This window comes from Patagioenas fasciata, chromosome 8 (genome assembly GCF_037038585.1).
Source record: "Patagioenas fasciata isolate bPatFas1 chromosome 8, bPatFas1.hap1, whole genome shotgun sequence".
NCBI lineage: Eukaryota > Metazoa > Chordata > Aves > Columbiformes > Columbidae > Patagioenas > Patagioenas fasciata.
In genome coordinates this window covers 22,579,366-22,604,658 of record NC_092527.1, presented here as the reverse complement: position 1 = coordinate 22,604,658, position 25,293 = coordinate 22,579,366, and the positions used below count along the sequence as shown (strand labels likewise).

Below are 25,293 nucleotides of genomic sequence, written 5' to 3'. Positions count from 1 at the left end.
CCAGCGATGTCTCCAAGGCAGGAGGAGGCAAGGGCATGCCAAAAGCAGCCCTTCCAGGGGATGGAGAGGCAGGGCAGTGCTGATGGAGATTGATTCTAGTGATTACTTTAAGGGATTTGCTGTCTCTTTCCTTATCCCTCTCTCTCTTTTTCTTTTTTTTATTTTTTTGTTTTCCCTTTTTCCCTCCCTCTTACTTATCCCTTTCGTGGTGCATTTGTCTTCGAGGAACCTGGGGTGTTCTTTTCATCAGTTCAATCTCTCTCTGGCACTTGAGTCCTGATTGGCTGAAGGACTTAGGGAAAAAAAATCTTTAATTAAGTAGATAATCTCTTCTTAGGAAGTTCTGCGGCTCCATTTCACCAACCCCCTTTAGCTCTTACTTTAGGATTGGTTACCCTTCGCAGAAGTTGGGATTCAGGGGGCATACGCCTATTCATCACACCAGGAGCGCCGGGTGGAAAATAACTCCATCCCTTCCCTGGTTTTGTTGTTTTTTTATTTTATTTATTTTTTTTTCTTTTTCTCTGGTGGTGGTGGTACCCAAGTTTGGGGTTTTTTAGAATCTCCTTTTTCCTTCTTTATTTGGATCTTATATTTCACATGGACCCTTATCTGGGCATCTTCTTCCTCACTCCCTTCTTCCAGTCCTGCTGTGCCTGGTGAGTATCAAGAGCACCTCAGTCTGTATCACAGGCAGGTGCTCTTCCCGGACACCCTAAGGAAATTCCTCTTCACCTTCCTAAATGTCCCCTCTTTTCCACTTAGCTCAGTTCTGGTATTTAATGGGACCAGACATTTAACTAAGTCTCAACACACTCACTGGCAGAGATTAAATCTGAGCAGAGAAAGTCCTCTTTTCCCCCCTTTCCTCCCAGCAATAACTCCATGGGCCAAATCCTGAGCTGGGGTAAAACAGAGCAGAGGAGAGCATAAGATCTAGCCCCTCACTTCCAGCTGGGAAGATAACCCAAGAGGACAGACAAGGATTTCTGTTTTTCCAGAGGCTCACAGTCTGCTTGTCTCTTGTCTTAATCAAATCAAATGAGGCTTCTCCCACACTCCCCGAGGAGGACAGTCCCCGATTAAGATCTCAGAGCTGGCTGGGTGAGTTAGACCCACGGGAGCGTCACTCCGGAGGAGCAGCTGGAGACCCGGGCGCCTGGGCAGGCACAGGGTCAGGATTACACATGTCTGAAATTCATGTATTAGGATTTCCTGGGGAGAAGCTTTCGATACGGAGATTGCTACGGCTTGGCTCCCAACTGGCCGGGTCCCGTCAGACCAGTTCCCCTGTGCACAAACCTGTGCTTGTCTCCTGTGGGCCTCTTGCTATGTGCATTTACATTTATTTCCAGAAATGTTTTATAAGGGTGAACAGAAAGAGATTACACTTGCACGAAATCTCGTCTCATTCCTTGTGAAGTGTATCTATCCCATGCTCAGATGGAGATGGACTCAAATGACCTGCCTCTATAGGTGTTTTTTCCTATGTGATTTTTACTGAGTACCCAGACTTTATTCTTGCATTTCTGTGGTGCCCTGGGGAATCTGCTCAGTGGGTTATGGATTTATCCCTAACAGCAAGGAAAGTCTTCCTGTTCAATTACTAAAATCCCCTGCCTCCCCCATAGCAGATCACTAGGGTTATTACTATGGATGGAGAAACCAAAATTACAGAAAGAGAAACTCAGCTGAACGGGAGCCTATTTCTGCTATGCTAGGAGTGAAATTTATGTTATTTCAGAGATTTTCTTCCCGCTTTGTTAAAGGAATGTGCAACAGTTTGTATATGTATAAATATTATACAGTAGCAAGCTCAAGATAAAACTCCCTTCTGGAACAAGGAGAATATGTATGTTATGCAGAGAGGTTGTGCAAGAACTCACACTGACTATTTCCCGCTCTGTATATGTCTCTCGCTTTCCTCAGTTTCAACAGGTTTAGAATATATTAAAAGGAGGGAGGGAGTGGAAATCATAATTTTTAAAAAATAGTTCAAAGGAGAGAAATTTCAGAGCCCAAAGTAGACTTAAATACAGAATTCACAGACATTTTCAATGGACATTTGATGTCTAAATTCCCTATCTGCCTTTCAGAATTCTTTATTTCAGAGAAAAGTTTATAAATCAAGATAGTCCTGCTTCTCTCTGCATGTTGCTCAGAGGTCTTGATTTCCTGAAAGAAAGGAAAACTGCAAACTGTATTTGAAATTATAATATTACAGACCCTGTTCCTTAACTTGAGGAGAAAAAAGTGAGGTTCATGGGAAACATGCAATAATCCTGCTTGCAGTTCTTGCTTGTCTTCTTTATCTGATCCAACAGGTTAAAATGCAACAAGATTATTTTTTCCTGTGATTTAATCACAAGAATTGGGAGCGGGGGACAATATAGATCAAGAATTTTATTTTTTAATAGATATGTGGCCATTTTCCTTCTGTGAGTGTGGATTGGATTCTGCCGTGTCAGCCAGGTTGAATGGTCAGCATGATTCTGGATGAGCAAAATGTCAGGGTTCCATTTAGGAACTAAAAAAACCTAATAACTGTAATAAAATAGAGAGAAATGAAGGGAGAAGAAAAAAAAGAAAAAAAAAAAGTTAAAGCTCCGAATGTTAATGAGCTGCCTCCTGGTCTATTATCCTGAGATAATAATGTAAAAATCTCTAATGCAGCAGCTTGTTTATAGATGAATTTTTACATTTCAGCTGTGGGATTGCCTTTAGTTTCCAGTATCACTGGTTTTCTAATAACTTGGGGGCATTTGTACTTGAGAACGAAACTCAGATCCAAAGTGAAATTGTACCCATTCTCTATTTACAATAATGACAGTGAAGATCTGAATATAGCTTTGCAATTTTCTAAAGAGCTGAACTGGCAGCACAGTAGCATGGGTGGGTGATCAGGTATCAAACAAATACTTTGATGGGACATTCAATAAGGCTCTCAGGGTATATTAAACTGAGAAGCGGAGTGCTGTTATTGGTTAAAGTTGTAACTGAGCAGAAATTATCAGAGGCTTATTAGTATTTGATATGTGTAAAATATAATGGGACAGCTGCTTGGCATGGTTATTTGCTTTCAGTTTCAATAAAACTATGATACAGAACTCCTGCTATAAATATTCATTAACTTTGAGGTAATTTGCTAATATCGGATGCAATAAAAATGACTTGCCTGAGATTTGCCTTTTACCTGGAAGCACAGGGTCGCAGTGGGGGAAGCAGCATGCCCTGCCCAGGGCCCCAGGACTCAGTGGGACTCTCTCACTACCTCTACAGGTCTGTCTCTGCTCCACTTCAGTCTGTGTAACGCTGTCCTGGAGTTTGAAGGTGGACAGAAAGGGGTTTATTTAGATAGCTAGAAACCCTGTATCTTTCTCAGAGAAGTGAAATAATGTCAAGCGTTTCCTTTCATGTATGTGATTTCAAAAAGTTTTAAATCAGTGTGGTGACACCCAAGTCATTGGAATTGGGCTGCTTTACACCCATGGTAGATGTAGCTAGCTAGTTAGGTTAGGATTACATTCTGCTTTCCTTTAAAGTAGTATGGAAAATTAGTAGAAAGAAATAAATATAGAAAATCACACTACAGAGACAAAAATGAAAAGAGATTCATTTTCCTATTTGCAACACAGAGATGACCCTCACGGCATTGTCTATATTGTACTATATCTGTGAAACAAGTGGCTTAATTATGCTCTGCCCTTGCTGAAGACTATATCCAGAATAGAGATGCATTTTTCTCAGCTAAATCATACAAGCAAAGAAAAAGCATGCAGATTTTGTCTACATTATTATCTTTCCTTCTCTCTCACCATAAATAAGAAAAGTCTCAGCTAGCCTCCAGCCATACGGCAATTTCATCACCCTTTCTCTTGAATCTACTTGGAGCTGCAAGAGTTAAATGTGGGGGGTCAAGTATACCAGTCTAAATGAATCCTTTACTTGTCTAAGTCCTACAAACCCACCCAGCAGCGTGCCTGCCTGTTGATCAGAATGCTCAGGCAAAATGCCTTCTGTCTCTCCGACTTAATAAAAATGTTTAGAATATCCTGCTGGGAAATTGCTACTGTACCATTTGCTCAGCTGCAGATGGAGAATTGGCATATCCTGAACTTGGCCTTCTTGTGAACCTTGAGGTTTATCCCAGAGGAACAGATCCCATGCTTCAATGCAGTTATGTCAAATGACACCTGCTAACGGGCTGGTTTGCTGTAAACCCTGAACTTGTGGATTACTGTCCTCCTCCTAAAGCCACTCTTGCAACTGCTCAGATGTTCCTAATCCAAGATGAGGCCAGCGAGGGTTTGAAGCAAATCCTTCTTGCACACTGTGAATTTGGCTTTTCCTACTGAGGCGGGAAGCAATGCAGATAGGATGTATCTCTTGTTTTGGTCACAAAAGCAAGATAAGAGAGCACTTGCAATTCTCTAGATCTTGCCTACACAGGAGCATTTTACCAAAGTTTTCTCACAGCCACTGGCAGGGGCTCAGATTCATGCTGACGCCATCCTGAGTGTGGTCCCCATAGCAAAGCACTTAAGGGCAAGGCAAAGGACAGGAGGGAAACCAAATGGAAAAATGACTTGTTCATGCTGCTACCCAGTTGCATTAGGATGGGGACCCACAGAGCTTGCACAGTCTGAAAAGCTCCAGGTTCATGGCCCTGTGTGATTCAGGTCACCCGATGCTCTAATCACTCGGCTACAGATGCCGTCTCTCCAAGTCCCAGGAAATATTTAATTAGCTGTACAATGCAGAAGCGGCTCCCAAAGGAAAATTCCTCTGCAAAACAGCCATCGACGTCGTGCTAAAGTACCCACAGGGGCAGAAGCGCAGCCGGGTCTGAATACCAGGCCTGGAACAAAGGGAAAGAATCTCCTGCTCTTGCGGTGCCATGGGACAGCCTTCTCCCTTCCGTTTTGACTCAAGGGAATCTTTCCCAGCATGAGATTTATCAATATGGACACAATTCCACCAAAAAGAAAAGTTAGACTTGTCGGAGTGAAACTTTGCAAACTAGTTCTCTCAACTGTGAGTAACAGCAAAGACCAGCTGTTTTGAGGTTTTGACGAAGCTACACCCTGTCAGTGTGTGTCCATGGCAGGACCGCAGCACAGCTACACTTTGTCCCCTGGCTTGGGACAGCAGTGCGTGCTTTTGCCTGTGCTCAAGTCCACCTTGGGATGCCCTTGCACTCTTCGTGCACAACAGGACAGCGCCTTTCTCTCCTTCACCAGGGATACATCGCTTGAAGACACACAGGGAGGAAAAAACCTTACCCTAACCTGCTCCTTTCTCCCCACTCATCCAGCCAAGGTCCACCTTAGGATTTTCAGGGACTGGAGAGAAGCTAGAAAAGCAGCAGGCATCACTGCATACCAGATAGCCCTACTGCAGAGCAGAGCATTCAGCTCTGCTGAGGGGACACAGTATGGGTTAAGGCTTGCTGAAAATAAGAGGCATTCTCCACTGGGAAGTGACCAGCCTTTGAAGTAGGACATCATTTAAGAGGAAGCTGAAGAGCCCAGCTTCTCTCAGTGCATGCTCTAACTTTTGCCCTATCACTCACTCACTGCAAGATCTCAATCAGCTCGTGCCAACTCTCTGGCCTCCAATGTCCTCTTCCATACAAGGAGTTACTGACCTACAGAACAAAGAGAGAGATCATGAGGGCCCCAGAGCTGGAGGTTTCAGGAGCCTGAAATTTAAGGTTACTAAAACAGACCCTGGCATTTCCAGTAGAACAGTTTTCCATGGACAGTGGTAGAGTTAAACGTTTCACAGAAATACTTTAAAGTAGGCACTTCTGGAAACTGTTCACATCGATTTTTCATGTTTTAGTTGGAAAACACCAGAAAGTTTAATTTTGGGTAGGACTACCTCACTTGTGCCCGTACTCCTCCCTGCACAATGCCCAGCGGGATGGGAAGGACAAGTGTGTTTGTGCTCAGCCTTCACCCTAACGTGACCAGAGCAGAATGTGGGCAGCCAGAGCTGGCACCACAGGGAAACAAGGGACCATGATCTGGGGGGGTTGCTGCCAGGACACCCACTGTGAGGGAGCAGCGGTGTGACCTTCCCGTTCTCTTGGCATGGTCCTGTGGGGAGCGCAGTGCTGGCACAGAGCCCATCTCCTGGGCCTGCGGGACGAACCGGGGTGCTCCCAGAGCTAGGGGCTATGCTACTCTAAGTTGAGCAGCAGCTTGGTAAGGCAAAAAGCAATGCTGAGGGAACACGAAAACCCTGAAAAAAGGGGATTGGTAGGAAGGGCATCTGTGCGGAAGAAAGCAAAAGGAGGGAGCGGTGAGGGGGTTGCAGACTGGTACGGCCTGGCTGGGGAGATGGAGAATGCACCATCTTGGCTTGCAGGGAGCAGTGAGTGGACACAGGGGGAGAGACCAAAGGTGCCTGCAGCCAGGAGACAGGCAGGCTGCTGGGGGCGAGGGGAGAGCCCTGGGATGCCTGGCATTCCCTAGACCCTTCCACCATCACCCCCTCCCTGCTGACACTGTCTCTGTCTTCCAGGTCAGTGAATAATTTCCTGATGACGGGCCCCAAGGTAAGAGAAATCCCTTTGATCTCTGTCCCTGATTCCACTAAAGCAGGGAAGGGAGGGAGGGGCTCCACTTCTTGGGCCAGAGCCCCCCTCACCCCCAGGTTTCCAGCACCAAAATGCAAAGAGCCAGGAATGACCTCCAACAAGCCGCAGCTCCCTGGACTGTGTCAGCCCTCAGCAAAGCTGGCTTGAGGTCCTTTTAAGCTGGATGGGGCCAGATTCTGCAGATGTGTCTATTGGCAGCAGCTCAACATCTCACCTGTCATCTGTTGCTTCCTGATGATCAGGTTAGCATCAGGACCCATATTCAGCCAGCTGGAAGGCCACTTTCTGTAGGTCCTACAAAACATACTTCCTTGAGAAGCACAAGTGGAATTTCCAGGACCTTTTTCAGTGTTTTTGATTCCTTTGCTCCTTGCATTCTTTGTTCAGAGCCTTTTTTTTTTTTTTTCCTCCTAGCTTGGACTTACTGTAAAATTCACCCAATTTTTGTTCCTGACTATTCCCCAGGAACACCCCAAGCCCATCTAGCTCTTGCTACAGCTCTCAGTGCTGTGGTGGAACAACCTTGCGATAAAGCACTGGTTGTCCCCCTGGGGCTCTAGGGAAGGAGGAGGCAGGCTGGGGCACTTGCTGGCCTGTAGCTCCCTGGTCTCTGAGCAGAAAACTCTGCCTCCTCTCACACTGGAGAGATAAAGGGTTTCCCATCACAGAGACTGGCTGGCACATCTCCTAATGTGGCTAACAGCCAGCAGCTCTGCTTGGCCTTCTCTCCCAGGGAGGCGCAGACTCTGACCCAGCACAGCAGAAAATGCATTCCCTGCTGCTGCTCACCGCTCCCCAGGGGAGCCAAGCCTGAGAGACCTCCTCAGCTCTCTACATCTTGTCTCCTTAAGGTGGCATGCAGGTTATTTTCAGCTGAATGCCAGCCTCCTGGGGAGCCTGGGCCCTCGTGTTTTGCACTGTGCTTCCGCATCCTTCTAGACCCCAATGCAGTACAGGAAAGCTGTGCCTGCATCAGCTGCAGGGCTGTGTGGGGAGCAGCTGGGGCTATACCAGCTTTACACTGCCTGTGATGGAAACTAGAGCTGCTGAGTGACTCTCCTGGACCCTAGGAGCAGCCTGGGACAGTCCCAGCCTGTTGCTCACGAGGCTGACCCTGCTTGCTGGCCAACTCATCCTGACTTGGTTTTGCAAGCTAATGCCTAATGCTGGGGAGCTGAAGCAGGGCACGCATTGTCCCCACTCCTGACCTGCTGCTCTGCTCCTAGGCCTATCTCATCTACTCCAGCAGCGTGGCAGCCGGGGCACAGAGCGGCATTGAGGAGTGCAAGTTCCAGTTCGCCTGGGACCGCTGGAACTGCCCTGAGAGGGCACTGCAGCTTTCCAGCCATGGTGGGCTGCGCAGTGGTAAGGAAAGCATTGGATACCACTAAGGGGACCCCCTCACTGCAGGTTAGAGCCTGTGGGCACCTCCTCTTTTCCCAAGTGCCTCCTTTTCTTCCCCATGCCCACCCAGAATGTCCCTCTCCCCAGAATGCCCAGGAGATATCTTTCTAGCACACCCCTTCACCTGTCAGCTCCCAGACACACATTGGGAGCTAGCTTCAAGACAAGGCAGCCCTGCAATGCCAGAGTCACCTCCAGACCTGCCAAGCTCCAACTGGTGCAGGACAGGAGTGTCCCTCCAAGCCTTGCAAAACTGGCTCCCCACAAGGCTGCACCACCACGACCCGTGACATGGGCTGCTGGACACACCATGTCTGAGTGGTGCCTCTAACCAGGGTGTCCCAGGGAGGCTGAGAACCAGCACGGGGTGGTGGGGTGGCAAGCAGAGGGATATGGCTAAACAGGGCAGGAAAGAGTTCATCAGCGGCTGTGCTCTGGCCAAGAGGCAGGAGCAAAGTCTTCCCACAGCTTGCTGATGTCAGAATCACCTTGGGGAGAACTCCAGCATCCATGACCTCTGCCACCACACGGTGTGGGGCTGTGGTCTTGTCACTGCATCCCGTTCCTTACCCACTTGCAGGTGCCGGGAAATGTTTCAGTACATATGTGGTACTTTAGACCTTTGTATGCTGCTGGGCTGAGCTCATCTCTGTTCTGTACAAGCAGGATCTTAGTATGTAGGAAAGCCCCTGGTGGGGCTGGCAGCAGACAAGGGACGAGAGCCCCAGGCAGACGTTTCAAAGGGGGGGCCTTGAGGAGGAAATTGCACCACAAAATAACACCCTATCACTGGGAGTGAGTCCCTGAACTGTTCCCATCAAGGTTATCTATTCAAATCTAGACCTTGCTGGTATTAAGTGGAAGGCAAAGGCTCAGCAAAGTGAGCTGATGATCAGCACACTGATGCTGGTGGTAGGTATGGTCACTGCCCTGAGCCCTGAACAGTGCCCAGCAGAAGGGAAGGCTTGAGGGGGCTATGGGGAAGGAGCTCTTTGACCCTTGGAGAGGGCCCCTTCTCCTCTGGGATGTATTAGTGAAATGTGGGGGACATTTGGCTGTCTGTGCTGTATCCCCACTGCTGAACTTCCACTGCTAAACTCATCCATGCCCTTGGAAATGGTATGAGTCTGGATTAAATTTGGGAGCTTCTGTCTTCATGCAGTTCAAGCCAAGACTAAGCTAAGCTGACATGGACAGCCTCCTCCCCACCCCACAAAGCCCTGCCTATTGCAATTCTCTTCCTACACACCCTCCTGCATGGCAGGAGTAGTTTCTAACACTGGTCTAGCCATGAAATATTTAGTATGTCTGCTCTCCTTGTATTCCCACTTGACAGCAAACCGAGAAACTGCTTTTGTCCATGCCATCAGCTCTGCGGGCGTCATGTACACGCTGACCCGGAACTGCAGCCTGGGGGATTTTGACAACTGTGGCTGTGACGACTCCCGCAATGGACAGCTGGGTAAGGAGAGTCGAGCTGCCATCCCTCTCTCATGACCCAGGCAGCAAGAGACAGCTTTTCTCTCCACTGAGGCATGCAGAAACAACTCCTCCTCCTGGTCCCCACACCTGGAAATAATGCCAAGAGCAGAGCTTTGCCTGGCTCAAACTAAAATAGCTCTGTGGAAGCCAATGGGGCTACCTTCACTTTACAACCAGCTGAAGCTGAGCCCTTAATGTCTACCATTACTTTGTAAATGAGAAGGAAAGTAGAAGGCGGTTGCTGTTTCCCTGGTTCATATCAAGAACAACTCTGTTTAAGCTGCTGGGGGGAATGACCACATCATACAGGCAGAGAAGATCTGATGCTGTGCATCTAAATGGCAGGTCTGGTTAGAGCAGCACTGATCAGGGACCTCGGGGCTTCCAGGGTCTGCAGGACCAGGGTGGCCCCAGAGCAGAATTACGAGGAGGGAAAGCAGGGTGGCACCTATAAGACCCCACCAGTGTTTGTCAGCATGGCGGGCACACGAAAGCACAACCAGAAAAACTGCTGTGGCAGCCCACGGCCTTCACCCCATTGATTGCAGCGGTGCCCAGGCCCGCAGCTGCCAGGCAGCCCTGGGTGGGGAACCCCCAGATGCACCGCTCAAGCTCTCTACTCCACTTTCACAGAAAACATTGACATTTTGGTCTTTTGTTTTGAATGGACAGAAGTCACATTTCAAATTATCAAAACATTTTAAAAGCCCTTCCCTGCCCAGATGTACTGGACAGTTGGTACATGTCAGTTTATGACAAACTCTGATAGAGTGCCCAGTATTTAGTAATTTGGTTTACTGGCTAATAGTTTTTGAAACAGCATGGGATGGCCCATCTCTAGCAGAGCAAGATGTTTGGGCAATGACACACCAAATTTTATCTTCTCTGGAAAACTGAGTTAGTCACACTACAATTCTTTTCCCCGAAACATATCTATTTTTAATGAAAATTTTCCATTGTAAACTTAAAAAACGTTGGAAGGCAAAGGAAACTTTTGGGCTTGTCTGAAACAGCATGATTCAATTTTACATGCTGTTGTGCTGACCCCAGGTTGGTTACAGCTTTCCGTTCTCCCTTTGGCCCTGGCTCTTCATTAGGACTTCATCATCTGCTGCTACTACCCACCTCCCATGAGACACCACTGTCTTCCCTGGGAAGAGGGGACTGCAATGCTCTGGGGATGTCTGAGCAATGGCCATGTCTTTCAGGGAGACGGGAGGCACAAGGCCATTAAGCCACAGGTCCCAAGATGTACCGCCAAGGCACATTAGGGTCAGAATATTGCAGATTTAAAATCTTCATAAAGAATTTGGCCTTTTTCTCTTGGAGGAAAAGAAGCAAACCACATGACGTTTTTCTAGGCAGCTGAGCTAAGTTATCAACCTCTCATGCAGTTAAGAAAAGTACCATCCACATTTTGCTGTGCAGTTTCCCCACTCTGTACTGATTCCTTTGTTTCTTTATGATAATTGCAAAATCAGACCCTTCTGAAATGCCCAAGGTCATCCCAGGATTCTGGGTGTACAAAATAGGACCTCCTCGATACATGTGTGCCAGACTTGGGCTGTTTCCCAGCAGAGGGGAATCTGTCCCCTCTGACCAGGACGTGTGCTGCAGTTTGCTAACCCACATTAGCAAGATGCTGTCCTCGCAAGTCAGACGGAACCAGTTCAAGTCAGGGTTTGAGGGAAGGTGATTAAAGACCCAAAGTCTCATCTAGACGACTGCTAATCCATAATAAACAGCTTCTGAATCCTGCTCTAGAAAGTACATAAATCCCTGTTTGTCATGTGGGACATAGCCCTTCACTGCCTGCATGAGCTGCTGCTTACTGCCCAGGCCTCGGCAGAAATCCCAAGGGGAGGGCATCCGGAGAGCATTGCGAGGCAAATGGCTGGATTTGCCCCACAGCCTTTGTTCCCTCCCATCCCTTCTGAGACACTTTCTTGTCCCCAGAGCCACAAGCCAGGCGGGCGAGGGGCTGTTTCCCTCATAGTGCACATCTCATCTCCTTTCGTAGGGGGGCAAGGCTGGCTGTGGGGAGGCTGCAGCGATAACGTGGGCTTTGGGGAAGCCATTTCCAAGCAGTTTGTGGATGCCCTGGAGACTGGACAAGATGCCAGAGCTGCTATGAACCTGCATAACAACGAGGCGGGTAGAAAGGTGAGCCCTTCCCTCCCTCCAGACCTGACAGCACCTACCAGATTTGCTCTGGCTGTTCACTGTGAAGAGTCACGACTTGCTGTGGCTACAAGCATGTGTCCAGAAGAAACAACTACCCCTCTGAGGAGAAAGTGGGGCATGGCAGCAATACTGACATGGTGGGTGGTGTTTGATCTAAGGTAGCGAACTTTCCATGATTACACAGTTAATGGCTTCAGTTGTTTGCTTTCTCCCAGTTCAAACTGGGGAGTACCTTGGAGAAGCAAATCTGTGAGCTTTAAACCAACCACCCCAGGCAGCGTCCATGGCAAACACCTCCACAGATCTGAGCCATGTTTCTCCATGTGCTGCAGTACAGAAATGACTCCTCTGGGCTTTTTCCTGAACCCCGTCTCTCTCCTCACCCTGTAGGCTGTGAAAGGGACCATGAAGCGGACCTGCAAATGCCATGGCGTGTCAGGGAGCTGCACCACCCAGACCTGCTGGCTACAGCTGCCCGAGTTTCGGGAGGTTGGCACTTACCTCAAGGAGAGGTACCACAAAGCCCTGAAGGTGGACTTGCTGCAGGGGGCAGGGAACAGTGCTGCTAACCGAGGTGCCATCGCCGAGACCTTCAGCTCCATCTCCAAGAAGGAGCTGGTCCATTTAGAAGACTCTCCCGACTACTGCCTGGAGAACAAGACGCTGGGGCTGCTGGGCACAGAGGGCAGGGAGTGCCTGAAGAGGGGCAAGGCGCTCAGCAAGTGGGAGAAGCGGAGCTGCCGGCGGCTGTGCGGGGACTGCGGGCTGGCGGTGGAGGAGCGGCGAGCTGAGATGGTGTCCAGCTGCAACTGCAAGTTCCACTGGTGCTGTGCCGTGCGGTGCGAGCAGTGCCGCAAGAGGGTCACCAAGTACTTCTGCGTCCGCAAGGAGAAGCGGGAGCGGAGCGGGGGTGGCGGGGCCAGCCGCAAGCTCAAGAGAAAACTCTAACTTGCCTCTGCTCCTCCATGGTCCTGCCTGCCCCTCTCCTCTCCTGCCTTCCCCACCAGCCCCCAGCACCAGTTCCCTTTGGCTTAGTTTTGGCTATTCCCATTGCGCCTCACGGGGGCTGGGGCAAGGCAAAAGGGCTTGCATGAGGCCCTAGCTCTTGGGCATACAGGGCATTTCCCATTAGTGCAGTGGGTGATGACTTTTGGGAAGACCCTCAAATGTTGACACAACAAAGTGAGATTTGGTCCCTTCAACTCAGAGTCACTCTATCCAGTGAGTATTGTTTTATGGCTGAAAACACAGCTGGTCTTGGTGGCTGCTGCTCTTTTGAGTTTGTCAGTTCCCCAGACAAGCACCTACTCTGGGCTTTTGAATGAGATCAACACTTAGGAAAGCACAAGGAAGCCGAGATGACAACTCAGAATGGTAATCCCTAAAACAGAAGAGGCATCTAGTACCCCCCAAAAAATAGAGGCACTAAGATAAAATTGTTATTGTCCTTTATTAAGCCCTATACTATGAGAGAAAAGTATGACGCTCCTTCCTGCAGTAAGCCAGCCTCCAGGAGGCCACAGCATTGCTCCCCATCCTTTGACAGCTTTGCTAAGCTCTCCAGTGCTTACTTTGCATTTGAGATGGCAACAGCAAGACTGAAGCTGCTGCTTCACCTGCCTGTTGAACTGCTATCTGAAAAAGGAGTCCCATCGCTTGCTTTTTAGACTCCGTATCTTCTAAGCCTCCAGGTCTGGTCTCCCTTTTCACCCCTGCACTCCTGCCAAAGCCCTTGATTGATGCCATAAAGATGCCCTCACGCTTCTCCAGTCCCTCTTCCTCCCAAATCTCTCCCAGAGAGGAGCTGCCAGCTGAGTCCGTTCCCCGCCTCCTGGTGTACTTGCCAAGCACTCTTACCCTGTCAGCTAACTAACTAAATACTTCCTCCTAGTCTGAGAAAATAATGTCAGTTACTATTTAATGGTGTTGTAAATAGGAAAGTGAAGCACTTTGAAGTTTAATTTATTGCACAGTTACTGTGATGTATACATAACAGTTTTTCCTCTACTGCTTATTGTATATATTCTATAGGCTAAACAAGCAGCAGAAAGATTTGCTTGATGCATCTCTGTTCCCTTACCATGGCTGGGGTAGGGAGGGAAGAAGCCATCAGCGGCAGGGCCTGTGGAAGCTCACTGCACTATCACAGTAATCTCCCCCGGGCTGTGAAGTTATGGTCTACTTTGCTGTTTGAAGTGTCCTTTAGCCAGATAAGAAGCCAGCAGAGCTAAGTTACTGGCCACTAGACCTGTCTTGTAGCCAATATTTGTAAACCAATAGCCAATGCAATAAATCAGTAGCCAAGTGCTTACAAAACGCTTTTTGTGACTAAATAGCTGTGTGGTTTCTTCTCATCCAACTGCATGTGTGGGTGCAGATAGTTACAGTTCTGGAGACTAAAACCCATCCACTTGCCCACCTGTTGAGCACAAGAAGAGCTGACCAATTCCCTGCACGCAGCGCCAGCACAGCCCCTGCCAGGAGGGGAAAGGACCTGGTCTCTCCTGGAGCTTGTCTGAGGTTTGCATCCAACTGCAATGCAGCTGTCCGAGGGAAGAGGGGTGGGAGGGGGCAGACAGGGGCCCATTGCCCATTTCAGAAACCATGCTTTAAAGACGCTCAGTGGTCTGTATGCGTCTCTTAGTTATCAAATATCCCCTCGGTGCCAGGACTACTTCACTGGGGGTACGAATTTGGATGTATGGCAAGCTGGGATCTCACCAGAGCAAGAGCATTCATGTCAAGCAACAGTCTGGCCCTTCAAAAATTGCAAGAAACAATCTTGTCCCATTCTCAAGGAAAGCTGAAACACTTTCACTTCACACACAATCCACCAGGCATTTACACAAAGGTTCTTATTAATACAGTGACCCTTCCCTGGGTCTCCCTTGCATTTCCATCAGCAGTTCTTTCTTTTCCCTGCGATGGGGACACATCCCTGGGCAGGAAAGCAAAGAGGTGGCGAGAGCCTCTCACCCAGCTGGGAAAGCTCCAGCACAGGCTGGCTTGAGGACCACTGGAAGGCACGGAGGACAGCTTCTGTCCCCTTGTCCCCCATTCTGCAGCCAGCTGGAAACATAAGGAGAAGAGGTGGAGGCTGTTTCCCATTTCCTCCCCCTCCCCAGCACATGCCAGGCTGTGCCACCCCATCCCTGCCCTTCTGACATTATTGAGCCCCACAACTGCCCCACAGGATGTGCCCGCTGGGCACAGTGACGCCCGTTGTTGAAGGGAACATGCGGGGAGCAGCACAAGCGGGACCCACCGCCACTCGCTTCTTTCTCTGGGAGAAAATGGCGACAGGCAGCTGCAAAATGTGCTGACCTCAGCAGCGGGTCGGGCTCGAGGGGTCCCCCCTCCCCGGCACAGGGAGCCCTTAGCAGCAAAGGCACTGCTGCCATTGTGCGGCAGGATTGGATGCTTCCATGTATTCATTTCGCTTTAATGAAGGCGCATTCCTCAGAGGAGAAATATTTACATTCAGCTTCCCAGGTGGTCACCTTCGCCCAGATGACACACAAACAGGCAGCTCCCCCCCCAGTTCCCTTTTCCAATCCAAACCTCTTTAGAGGGCTCAGGGAGGAGGGGGGCAAGGGGAGAGGGGCTGCTGGGGAGCAGAATAGAGAAGGGAACAAAATGCTAATAAATCAGCCAGCCAGCCCTTTTCCCCTCCCCTCTGCGGAGTCAATGGAAAGTGTCATTTCACATGCTAATCCCCCTCCGCTCTCTTCACAACACCTTTTCCGAAAAGTGTTTGGGAAAAGTCCTTGTGGCCCGTTTACAGCTCCCTGCCGCTTCGGATTCCTTCTTGTCTAAGGCCGCGGCCCCGTGCGGGTCTCTCCCTCCAGCGGGGCTCCTCACAAAAAAAATCTCAACAAAGACTTTGGAGTTCATCAGCCTCCCACTGAAACTCACAGCTGCTGAACAAACTAATCCCCTCTCTTGGCCTTTCTTCCTTTCAATGGGTTCTTGGCTTCAAAGACACTTTGGGAAAGGACTTTGTGGGGACTCACACTGCTCCCTCAATACAAGTTAGTGCAAGCATTATCTTCAGAGCAAGTGGCTTTACAAACAAATACTGCCTAACAACCTCTGCCCCTCCAGCTCCCCCAAACACACACAAGCCTCGCCTGCAGACATGATGTTATCTGCAACGGGATTAGAGCTCTGTTCTCTGCGCCCAGGGATCCTTTCCTACCGCTCCCCCCTCCCCCAGTTCTTTGTCAGCCCAAAGGCCTTCTCACCCAACAGAAAACACTTTAGCTGTTGAGCAGCACAGGGATGCTGCAGAGGACATGCCAAGCAGCCCCTGCCTGTAGACCAGAAGCTGTAGCCAGCCCACAGACAGTGCTAAACTGGAGGAGTGCTTTCCCAGGTGGCTTGCGAGGACACGTACCGCAGCAGGGCCACACGGACACAGCTTCTGCCACACGCCTCTCAAAACCCCTCAGGTGGGTTGTCTCACTGCTCCCACCTGGTTTCCCTACTGAGAGTTTTAGGGACAGCGCTCACTGGGGTAAACCTGAAGCAAAACTGAGTAACAGTGGGACAAAGGGGCAAGCAGGAAGGACATGCAGCAAAGGCAGGATAAAGAGCCAGTCTCTGCATGAGCCCATGGCTAGCAGGAGCAGTGCATGCTGGAAGGAACTCAAGTCAAACATACCTGAGAAATACATGGAGAATCCATGCTTATTTCTCAGTGGTACAGGCAGCCTGAGTTAGAGAGAGGCTGGGCTGCACAGGCACTATAACTGGATCCAGAAAGGCAGAATCTGAGAAGTATCAGGCACCTTAAATTACCTCAGAAAGCTAGGACTTTCCTTACATACTTGTTAAGCACGTGTGTGCCTCCAGGGCTACCTGCTCACTCGTTTAGCATCAGAAGGGTCATAACACAAGTTGTTTCATCTGACTGATAGGGGATGGCTGGTGGGCCAGACTGTTTGCTCCCAGACTGGACTGCAAAAGCCATCTGCAAGACACCCTGATGCTTCATGTTTGCCTCTGCCAGCAGCAGAACTAGCAAAGGCCGTTCTTCCCTGAACGTGTGTGTGCTGTGTCCATAGTACCCCAGAACCTTCATAAACCTTCCCAGCAATAGCCCTTCAAATCTTCCCCAGCCAAACAATCCTTCTCAACCTTTAGTTCCTCCAAACGGGAGAGGATCTCATCACAGGCTGGTTACTTACTGACATACCTCCAACTCTCAATGTCAAGTGTAAAATCCCCAATGCTGCTGTGATTCCCCAAGAAAAGGTCAGCCATCCCAGGGGCCTCCTTGTGTCTGACGCAGATGAACAGTCACAACAAGGTGGGTGACCTGGAAAAGATCAGTTCTCTGACCCTGCAGCTTAAGGAGTGGGTAAGGTGTGGGGTGTCCCCACACAAGGACCCTTGCTGCCCACACGAGCAGAGCCCAGACTCTGGTTTGCCCCACATCATTCTCAATCCCACCCCCCACCACAGCCAAGAACTCAGTGGGTGGCCCTGCAGACTGAGGCAAGTCCCCTGTAGCTGGAGGTGACAAGTTCATGAAAAAAGCTAGCAGCATCACAAAACACAGCTTTTATTTCACTGTTCTGTAATTTCTCAGTGCATCAAACCGCAGCAATAGAAACAACACAGCAGCAACAAGGAGGCACTTTGACCTGGAAAGGTGAGAATGAGACATGTTCTCTCCCTCCCTTCTCTGAATCCACTCCCTCCTGAGTCTTGTGCTAGAGCAGGCTGATCCATGTAAATCACTGAACCACTGGCCCACGATGGCATTATCAGTCCAGTAGCAAGCAGAGGAAGCAGGGGCTGGCTTCAGCCAAACATGGGGAAGAAGCCTTGCTCCCAGCTAGGGCCCAAGAATTACACTGCCTGGTTAGAATGAAAGGGTGAGAGGAAGAGAGGGAAAGACACACATAGATGTGCCCTAAAATCCCATCTGCCTTCCCAGACTTCTTCCCCAGGACAGATATGCTTCATGCATCTGTTTTACCACAGAGGAAATGCCAAAGTGATGAAAAGTATCAGCACAGCCATATCCTTGAGACCTGATGGCATGTACGTTGCACGAGGTGATGCTAAGGGGCCTTGAAGAACCACCTTTGTACATATCTGTCACTGTTGGCAGAATGAATTCACCACACTTGGAGCAATGACCTGTTTCCCCCTGTTCAAGTCTGGGCTGATTAGAGTAGCTTGAGGGGATTCTTTCTGGGACCTGAACAATATATGCTACTCTTAAGCCCCTAGACTGTCTGAAAAGCCTAATGTAGGCAGCCTTCAGATAACACCAGTGGGCAAAAGGCCAACTGTACTAACACAAAATAAGTGAAAAGGGCTAGGAGGCAGAGAGGGTAACTTTTAGTCCAAACACAGGATGCAACCGGCTCTGGGGAGGAACACACAGAGTGGTCCAACCTGCTAGTATTCCTGAATGGGAGAGTACCAGGAGCTGGAGGAGGGAAATCAGCCCTGGGCCCGAAATTTAAAGGGCAGCTATGGGGGAAGAAAATATAAAAGTGGGACAGATGATGAACAGGAGACTCAACTATGAAAAGAAAGGGCTGAGTGAAGAAGAGTGAACCAAAACTAGGCCAGAGCAGGCTGGTAGTTAGCCCTGGTTGTAGCAGGATATAGGTGCAGAGGGGCAAGAGGGTGAGTCAAGGATGAGAATGAAGGAGGAGGAACCAGAGGAGGAACCAGAGGAGAGATCCCCACTGCAGCCCAGCGGAACAGGGACACCCCAGCTTAGGTCCCAAGGGAGCCTGGCTACCACTTAGGTAGCTTACACTGCAGCAGGGAATAGAGGCTGAGGCTCTTCTGTTTGGTGGCACTGCAGGTGCCAGCCCTGTTTGTCTCCTAAAAAAATAAAGCAACCTCACCCTGGTCAGGAAGCAGTTTCCCCTTTGTGCCAGGTAAACAGGGAAGAGGGAAGATCTCTGCAACCTAGGCAGCCTGAAACTGGGAAGCAGCCTCAGACTACTAAGAGAGTAGAGAGAGAAAGAACAGTGTCCAGGAGTCCCAGGCCCCAGTTGGCTGACTGGAGAGCAGGTGAGGCCACGCACACTGGCCCAGTACAGTTCCAGGCACTGGCCCAGACTTATTTCTCCTGAGTCAGAAGGAGAGTCCATGACCTGCAGCATGTCAACAGGTGAGGGAGTCCACCAGCTCTCAGTGTGCACTGTTCCAGCTGCTCCACACTTTACACATTCAGCTTGCCAGCAATGGTCATGAGGACTTTCAGGATGGGCATGAAACCAGACACCTCACTGAAACTGCTGCTGCTCACCACCTGAGTGTGAACCAGGAGACCCTGTTGGTAGTTCCTAGCCTCAACGCAGCGGGCAATTTCATGGAGACCCATGAGGATGGTTGGAGAGAGCTGTGGGGAGGGAGCAGAAATGAGTCAGCATGCTCAGCACTGTAATACAGACCCCCTGACCTCCACACCCTTCCCTCTTGTTCCCCACCTCATCCTCAACAAACAGCACCTACACAGTCAAGCACTGACAGGAAGGATAGCCTGCTTCTTCCCTTGGTTTCCCAGCCCACAAACACTAATCTAATACCCACTCTGGTTTACAGCAAATACAGGTCCTAAGTAATGACATTTCAACATAAATTGAATATCTGAGGTATCTGAGGAGGTCAAAGGCCCATCTAGCACAGAATCCTGGCTCTGTTCAGGCCTAATATGGACACTAAGGAAAAGGGTGTATGCTAAAAGAATTCTTCTCTTGATAGCTATTCCTCCAGCAAGTGGCATCAGCAGTTGCAGAGTTTTCTAAGCCAGAGGTTACACTAGGTTCACACTTAACAACTACCCCCAATTGACCATTCCCATCTGGAACCTGTCTATATGCCAGTGTACTTCCTGGGGGCAAAAGGACTCTGCAAATAGTTCTTCAGCTGTCTGGGCCAAGGTTAAGGAAGATGAGATAGATTCAAGGTATGTTAAAAGGTTTGGTACTCCCTTAGCTTTCTCAAGAGGGTTTGTGCTGGTAACACTGGGACAGATATCAAGGCCCATAACTGAGTGCAAAGGTGAGATCAGGAACCTGGGTAGACCACAGGGAACGGTGGCATCTACTTACTGCCTGCTCGCGGAGCTTCTCATACAAACACTCCAGCCGTTGCAATGCATCCTCCAGCTTCCTTCGGGTTTTCTGAAGTGAAACAGTTATTGCTAGCTCTGTCAGAGCTTCCAAGCCACCTCTCCCAGAACAAAGTTGTTCTCTCTCAGTCCCTCCCCTCTCCTCTGTTCTTCCCACAGCACCTTACAAGTCAGCTGCAACTCAGCCTTTGCCAGCCAGGGACTATGACACAAGCCAGCCATGCCCTCACTGTGCACATATTAATGCACATGTTCTCTCCCAAGACAGGAAGGTGGATTTGCCCCTTTTCCCATCTCCCAGCTCAGGTGTTCCTCCCTTCTGACAGTGCTTGCAGACCACAGGAGAGAGTGATGACTTCCAAAGCCTGAGAAATATCCACTAGGTGACCCAAGGGACATTCAGACAGACTCACCCTGGCTGACCCAAACAGGAGGAGACCAGGAGGTCTCCTCCTGGTCTCCTTGAGGAAAAGAGGGAATATCCTTCCCACTCTAGGTTTGACACCAGTCAAACATCTATGAGGGCAAAAAATCCAAAGATCAGAGAAGGGAGGACTTACTGGATCAGTGGCAACAGCAGAGCAGCGTTGCACCAGCCCTTCAAATGTGGTCTTCAGAGCCTGGTGCTCAGGGGGCACCTCCTTCTTCTCAACCCTCTCCACAGGTAGCTGGTGATACTGGGCAGAGAAAGAAGGAGCTGAATTAATGCAACAGGAGCATAAAGGGCTGGAGCAGGGAGATTCCTCTCCTGCAACTATGAACACAAAAGAATTTCACTCCTTCATGCACCCAGAGAATACCTGGAAGCATAAGTTAGATTATCATATTCAGACTGCAGTACAACTTCAGGTTGCTGTGGATTCCCAACTCCCAGCAGGCTGACAGCCTGCCTGGCCTCCCTGCCTCTCTCCCAGCCATACCCAGGTGTCATTTTCCAACCTGGCAATTTCTCTAACACTCAGGCAGAGATATCTTATAAGGGCCAGGGAGCAACATAAGCCCTGCAGCTGCCAAGCAATAAGAATCTCAAAAGCTGAGTTGTTTTTCTACTTGACAAGGAACTTGTGGCTGGGGAGCATCCCACTCTCCCTGGGTACCTGCAGGTTGCCTTCCTTGGGTGCTCCTGGGGGTGACTGGCCAGATTCTTGCAAACCAGACAGCTGAGGCTGGATCCCTTGGGGCTCAGCAGGCAGGTTCATTACTGGAGCTGTGATGGGGGCTGGAGGAGTAAATTTCTCAGGCAACTGTCAGCAAAATGAATGAAAAGAAAAAAAAAATCAAGAAAACCAAGTTTGAGGAAGGAGAGCTGGTTACACTCTCTGCAGCCAAATTCAACTCCCTTTCTCACTTGCACAGTGCTGAGTTCTCAAGATGATGCATAACACAACCCTGTTCTTCCAGTCCCCTTCCCCAAAGCATGGGGCCCTTCCTCTTGCAATCCTAGATGAACAGTCAAAGCGACAGCAAGAAAACTCCTCTGGAATTGTTCAATCAAACAGATCCGTTGCCCCTGAAAGCACTGGTCCCCAGAAAGCCGCCTTGGCTCTGCAACGGCACGAGTCCTGAATGCAGAGATTAGCAGCAGTAAAGTGTCCAACAGCGCAAGTGTTGGGGAAAATCCCACGACATGGGGGGAGAATCCTCTTGCAAACACTTCATCATGCCCCTGCTAAGCCACAGAGTCAGGATAGATTCACTCCAACGGGGCTAGATCAAAAGGAGATGGCTTTAACAAGAGGCTAATCCTGTTGTAGTGAGCACAGCCTGAAGCAGGTTCCCAGCTATGCTGCCAGAAAAAGGGCGAGAAGTCTGTTCCAAGCTAAAGAAGAGGAGTGGGGGGTGGGAATGGTGCCAAAGAAGCTTCTCCTCACACCTGCCAGCAGGCAGCAGTGATAGAAATGGGGTACTGAGAGCATTTGTTGCAAAAGAGCTCAGCTCACAGGTGCTCCAGTGCAATCACTACAAGGCAGAGAGCAGCAGGGCCAACATGGCAGGCAGCTCACAGCTATACCTTTCCCAGCTTCTTTCAGCAAAGGTGTCTCATCAGTGGGTATCTGAGTAAAATCCCTGTGGGTCTCGCTGTGCTGAGGGGAAATGCTGCCCCCAGCTGTCAAGTGTGAAGTGAGCACGATCTCCCTGGCCACTATCAAAAAAGGCGCATGGGCAAAAAGGATGAGATTAAATCCATATTTCTAGAAACAGGTGACTGTAGTCAGCCTGGGAAGCGGTGACAGGATGCAGCAGCACAGATGATAACCATGTTACAACACAGCCATCCTGGAGAACAGCATGCGAGTTTGGATGGCAAAGGGTCAAGATGACTTAGACTCCAGTCATAGCTAAGCATGTAATACAGTAGGCAGACCAACATGGAATGAGACCTGCTGAGCAGGACAGGGAGCATTTAGAGGAATGCATCTGTTGCATGTAGCTCCCTGGCTAAACGACAACTGACATATTGCAACTGAAAGTTTACCTTTTTCTTTTGAAGGCCTCCTCTTCCAGCAGAGGGATCAGTCCAAGATTCCTGAGCTGCCAGGAGAGACAAGACGACACAAATGTCAGAAGGTGGCCACAGCAACAATTCATGGTTTCTTGCATGGTTTAGAACCTCCCTCAGCAAAAGGGCCCATGGCTCTACTTCCCTCGTCACTGCACCTTCAGACCAATTCTGCTGAGGAATTTCAGGCCCAGCTCACAGGCTCAAGAACTGCTCTTGCTTCCCCGTCTCTTTCTTAATTACATGCTTAGCATCTGAGTAAGTGCAGAGGCTTCAAGAGGCGATGTCTGATCAGATTGCCCTGGTGCATACCTACTCTAACACAGAAAGCATTTTTGCAACTACCTGAAGCTTTCTGCATCCTGCACAGGCTGCACAAGTCAGACTCAGAGTCAGGCCTGAACCTTGGTTGGGACCTGCATGTGTGTGCACATCAGGGTTCAGGGAGTTCCTGGCGTTACCCAAACGGAGCATCGAGTGCTGACCTACCACAGCGAGGGCTGTGTTAGGGGTAAGAGGAGGCTGCTCAGCATTCACAGGAGTGCCTCACGGTGGCAGTCCACAGTAGTGCCAGCTGCCGTGATAAAGGGGGGAAACTTAGGGGTGGGTTGAAATTTTCCCCTTCCAAAATCAATGTTCAGAACCAAAGTCTGGCAAAATTTGCTGGCTTCTCAACTAGAAGAGGACAAACTTAACCAATGACGACCTTGGGAGCCAAGGGGTGTCTCAGGAGACGCTTCTGTGGTACCTAGCCTCTAACCTCCCTCCAGGTAATTAAAAATCCATCAGACAACATGACATCAAAACACTTGTGATCACGCTTCATTCTGCGAAGGTCAAATTCCAACCACCTTGTCTGCTGCTCTCCTGTAAGGGTACCTGCATCTCTAGACAAAAACCCAGTGCTTCTTTTGTCATCCCAGTATTAATAACCTCAAGCCCATGAGATCGAAATAATCTGTGAGAAAGTGGCATAATTCTAAGGGGCAATATCAGAATTGCTGGAGCTCAGTGCCACACTTAATGAGCCACTGATCCTGAACTGAGCTTTAAAAATCTCAGGGGAAAGATGCAAAAGGTGCTTCATTACTTTAATTACCTTTATTATTAAAATTCTGGCAGCCTCTTTTTGCCCTCCCTTTTCCCATGATTTCAAGACTCTCTCTCAGATGAATTTGGATCAGTAGTTTAATTAAGTTGGCACTTATTTCTAGCTTGAGGATTCTGTGCCCTAGAACTCTGACGGCCCCCACCGAGCCTGTGGCCTAGCAGCCGTTGGCACTACTCCAACCCAGTGGCACTTTGAATCCTCACAGGAAACAGCTATTTAAATTACAGTCTTTAAACCAGGGACTTAAATCATCAGACATGAGACAAGAGGACCTTGCTGCAGTTTGCTTGGATGAAACTCTGACTATCTGGCCTATGCTAGTTGTGAAAGAGATTCCTCATCAACCCTGAAAGGAGTGCCCCATGGCAGTGATCGCCGGCAATGCCTGTCCTAGAAAAAACAAGACCATCGCAGGCTGGAGTCAGGGATTATCCCGGCCAGCAGAGAGATCAGCCTACATGCTGTCCTTCACCCTGTCCCTGATGCTCCCCAGGAGCACGAGATTTCTACAAGTGGAGATCTCCCTTCATCGTGCTAGTGTGAATGTGTTCATGAGCTGTTCAGATCATGTTCAGGAATTTCCAAAGCAAGCAAGTTTGGCCAGTCAAATTGAATGAACTTACAGACCCCTTCAAAACAAGAACAAAAGTAGCAGGCAAGAAATCCCTCTCAAGGAAGCCAGTCTGCACTGCTGATCCAGACATGTCATCTGCTGCCATTAAAACTGGGGGTAAATGTTGCCAGAAGCAAAATTCCCAGCAGAGAATTCCCACAGGGCATCTTCAGCCTGAGGAAGTGCTTGAAATCCTTCCACAGAATCATCTTGCCTTTAAAAGGGAAACACTGTGGTTTTTCGTTTCTCTGCTGAAGGGACAACTCCTTTTCTAGAGTCCCACTCCACACAGCAAGTCTTGCTTCCTGGTGTAAGTGCCTACGGAGTATTCACATTTCCTAGGTAAAGCTGAGACTCCCTAGATAATCTTTTATGCCTGGCAGATGGTCTGTGGTGCAAGAAGCAGTCACTGTGCAGAGACAGCCCACAATATACCACAGTGTACTGACAATATAGATTGGAAGATATCCTGCTTTTCACCATCAATGAATCCCAAGGAGATAAATCAGTACAAAGTATCAGTCAGAAAAACTCTACCACCCAAATTCTCCTCAACAGATTGGCTGAAATTTGAAGCCAAACTTTGCCCTGTAACTAAAGTCAAAAGGGTTTTCCACTCCTCTTGGAACAGAGCCACCAAATTCTGCTTGGGAAGCTCCACTCCACCACTGCTCATGCTGGGACCCACCTCTTTCAAACCACCTGAGGAAAGCACAAGCAAAGCCACACGTAAGACTGGGGGTGTAACGGGTAGAAAATAACCCACCGGCCTGTTCCCTGCCTAGAGACTCAAGGAAGGAAAATGGCGGGCTTTCTTCTCCTGCTGACCCAGCAACTGCCTGAAGGGACACGGAGACTCAGAATGCTCTAATTCCTCCAGGACTGATGTAAAGTAGAGATGGAAGAAGCTGGAGCCCTGTTTTCTGTACCCAACTCATCAGTGTGAGCACAGTGCTTTCATTTCACTTTCAACACCCCAGCTGTTACTTACTAGTCCTCAGGACAAGTATGTCCACTCCCCCAGCTCTATAGCTCCCCGGGCATGCAAAGAAACAAAAAATAGCGATGAGCATGCACACATGCACACACAGCAAGATGTGCACACACCCCACGTTTCACAGAAAGCAGCAACATTGCCTCCCCCTGAGGTCTGGAGGCTTCTCTGGGTACTACCTGCATGATCCATGTGGGGATCTAGCCAAGGGAAGAAACCTGAAAATCAAGGCAAGGTGGGAGAGTCATCAGCACCAACAGCTTTTACTCAATGAGTAACATCCCTGGATACTAT

General features: G+C 49.3%; 2 protein-coding genes across 8 annotated transcripts in view; one reads left to right on the top strand and one right to left on the bottom strand.

The window, feature by feature from the left end:
- Positions 1–375: 375 nt before the first annotated feature.
- WNT8B (Wnt family member 8B) lies at positions 376–13,993 on the top strand. Its single transcript, XM_065843630.2, has 6 exons — positions 376–659; positions 6,529–6,562; positions 7,831–7,969; positions 9,345–9,470; positions 11,511–11,653; positions 12,065–13,993. The coding sequence occupies exons 1-6, from the start codon at positions 601–603 to the stop codon at positions 12,620–12,622; spliced, it is 1,059 nt and encodes a 352-aa protein (XP_065699702.1). The 5' UTR covers positions 376–600; the 3' UTR covers positions 12,623–13,993.
- Positions 13,994–17,224: 3,231 nt separating this feature from the next.
- The window catches only part of SEC31B (SEC31 homolog B, COPII coat complex component), a 255,192-nt gene continuing 247,123 nt past the window's right edge, over positions 17,225–25,293 (bottom strand). For 6 of the 7 annotated variants that reach the window (XM_071811912.1, XM_071811908.1, XM_065842914.2 and 3 more), the window contains 6 exons: positions 25,179–25,217; positions 22,258–22,313; positions 20,879–21,025; positions 20,342–20,458; positions 19,762–19,833; positions 17,225–19,049 (listed from right to left, as the gene is read on the bottom strand). In XM_071811912.1, coding sequence (XP_071668013.1) covers positions 18,870–19,049; positions 19,762–19,833; positions 20,342–20,458; positions 20,879–21,025; positions 22,258–22,313; positions 25,179–25,217 — 611 coding nt within the window. In that variant the 3' untranslated portion in view covers positions 17,225–18,869. The remainder of the gene's footprint in view (positions 19,050–19,761; positions 19,834–20,341; positions 20,459–20,878; positions 21,026–22,257; positions 22,314–25,178; positions 25,218–25,293) is intronic. The other variant, XM_065842916.2, reaches the window with a different exon arrangement.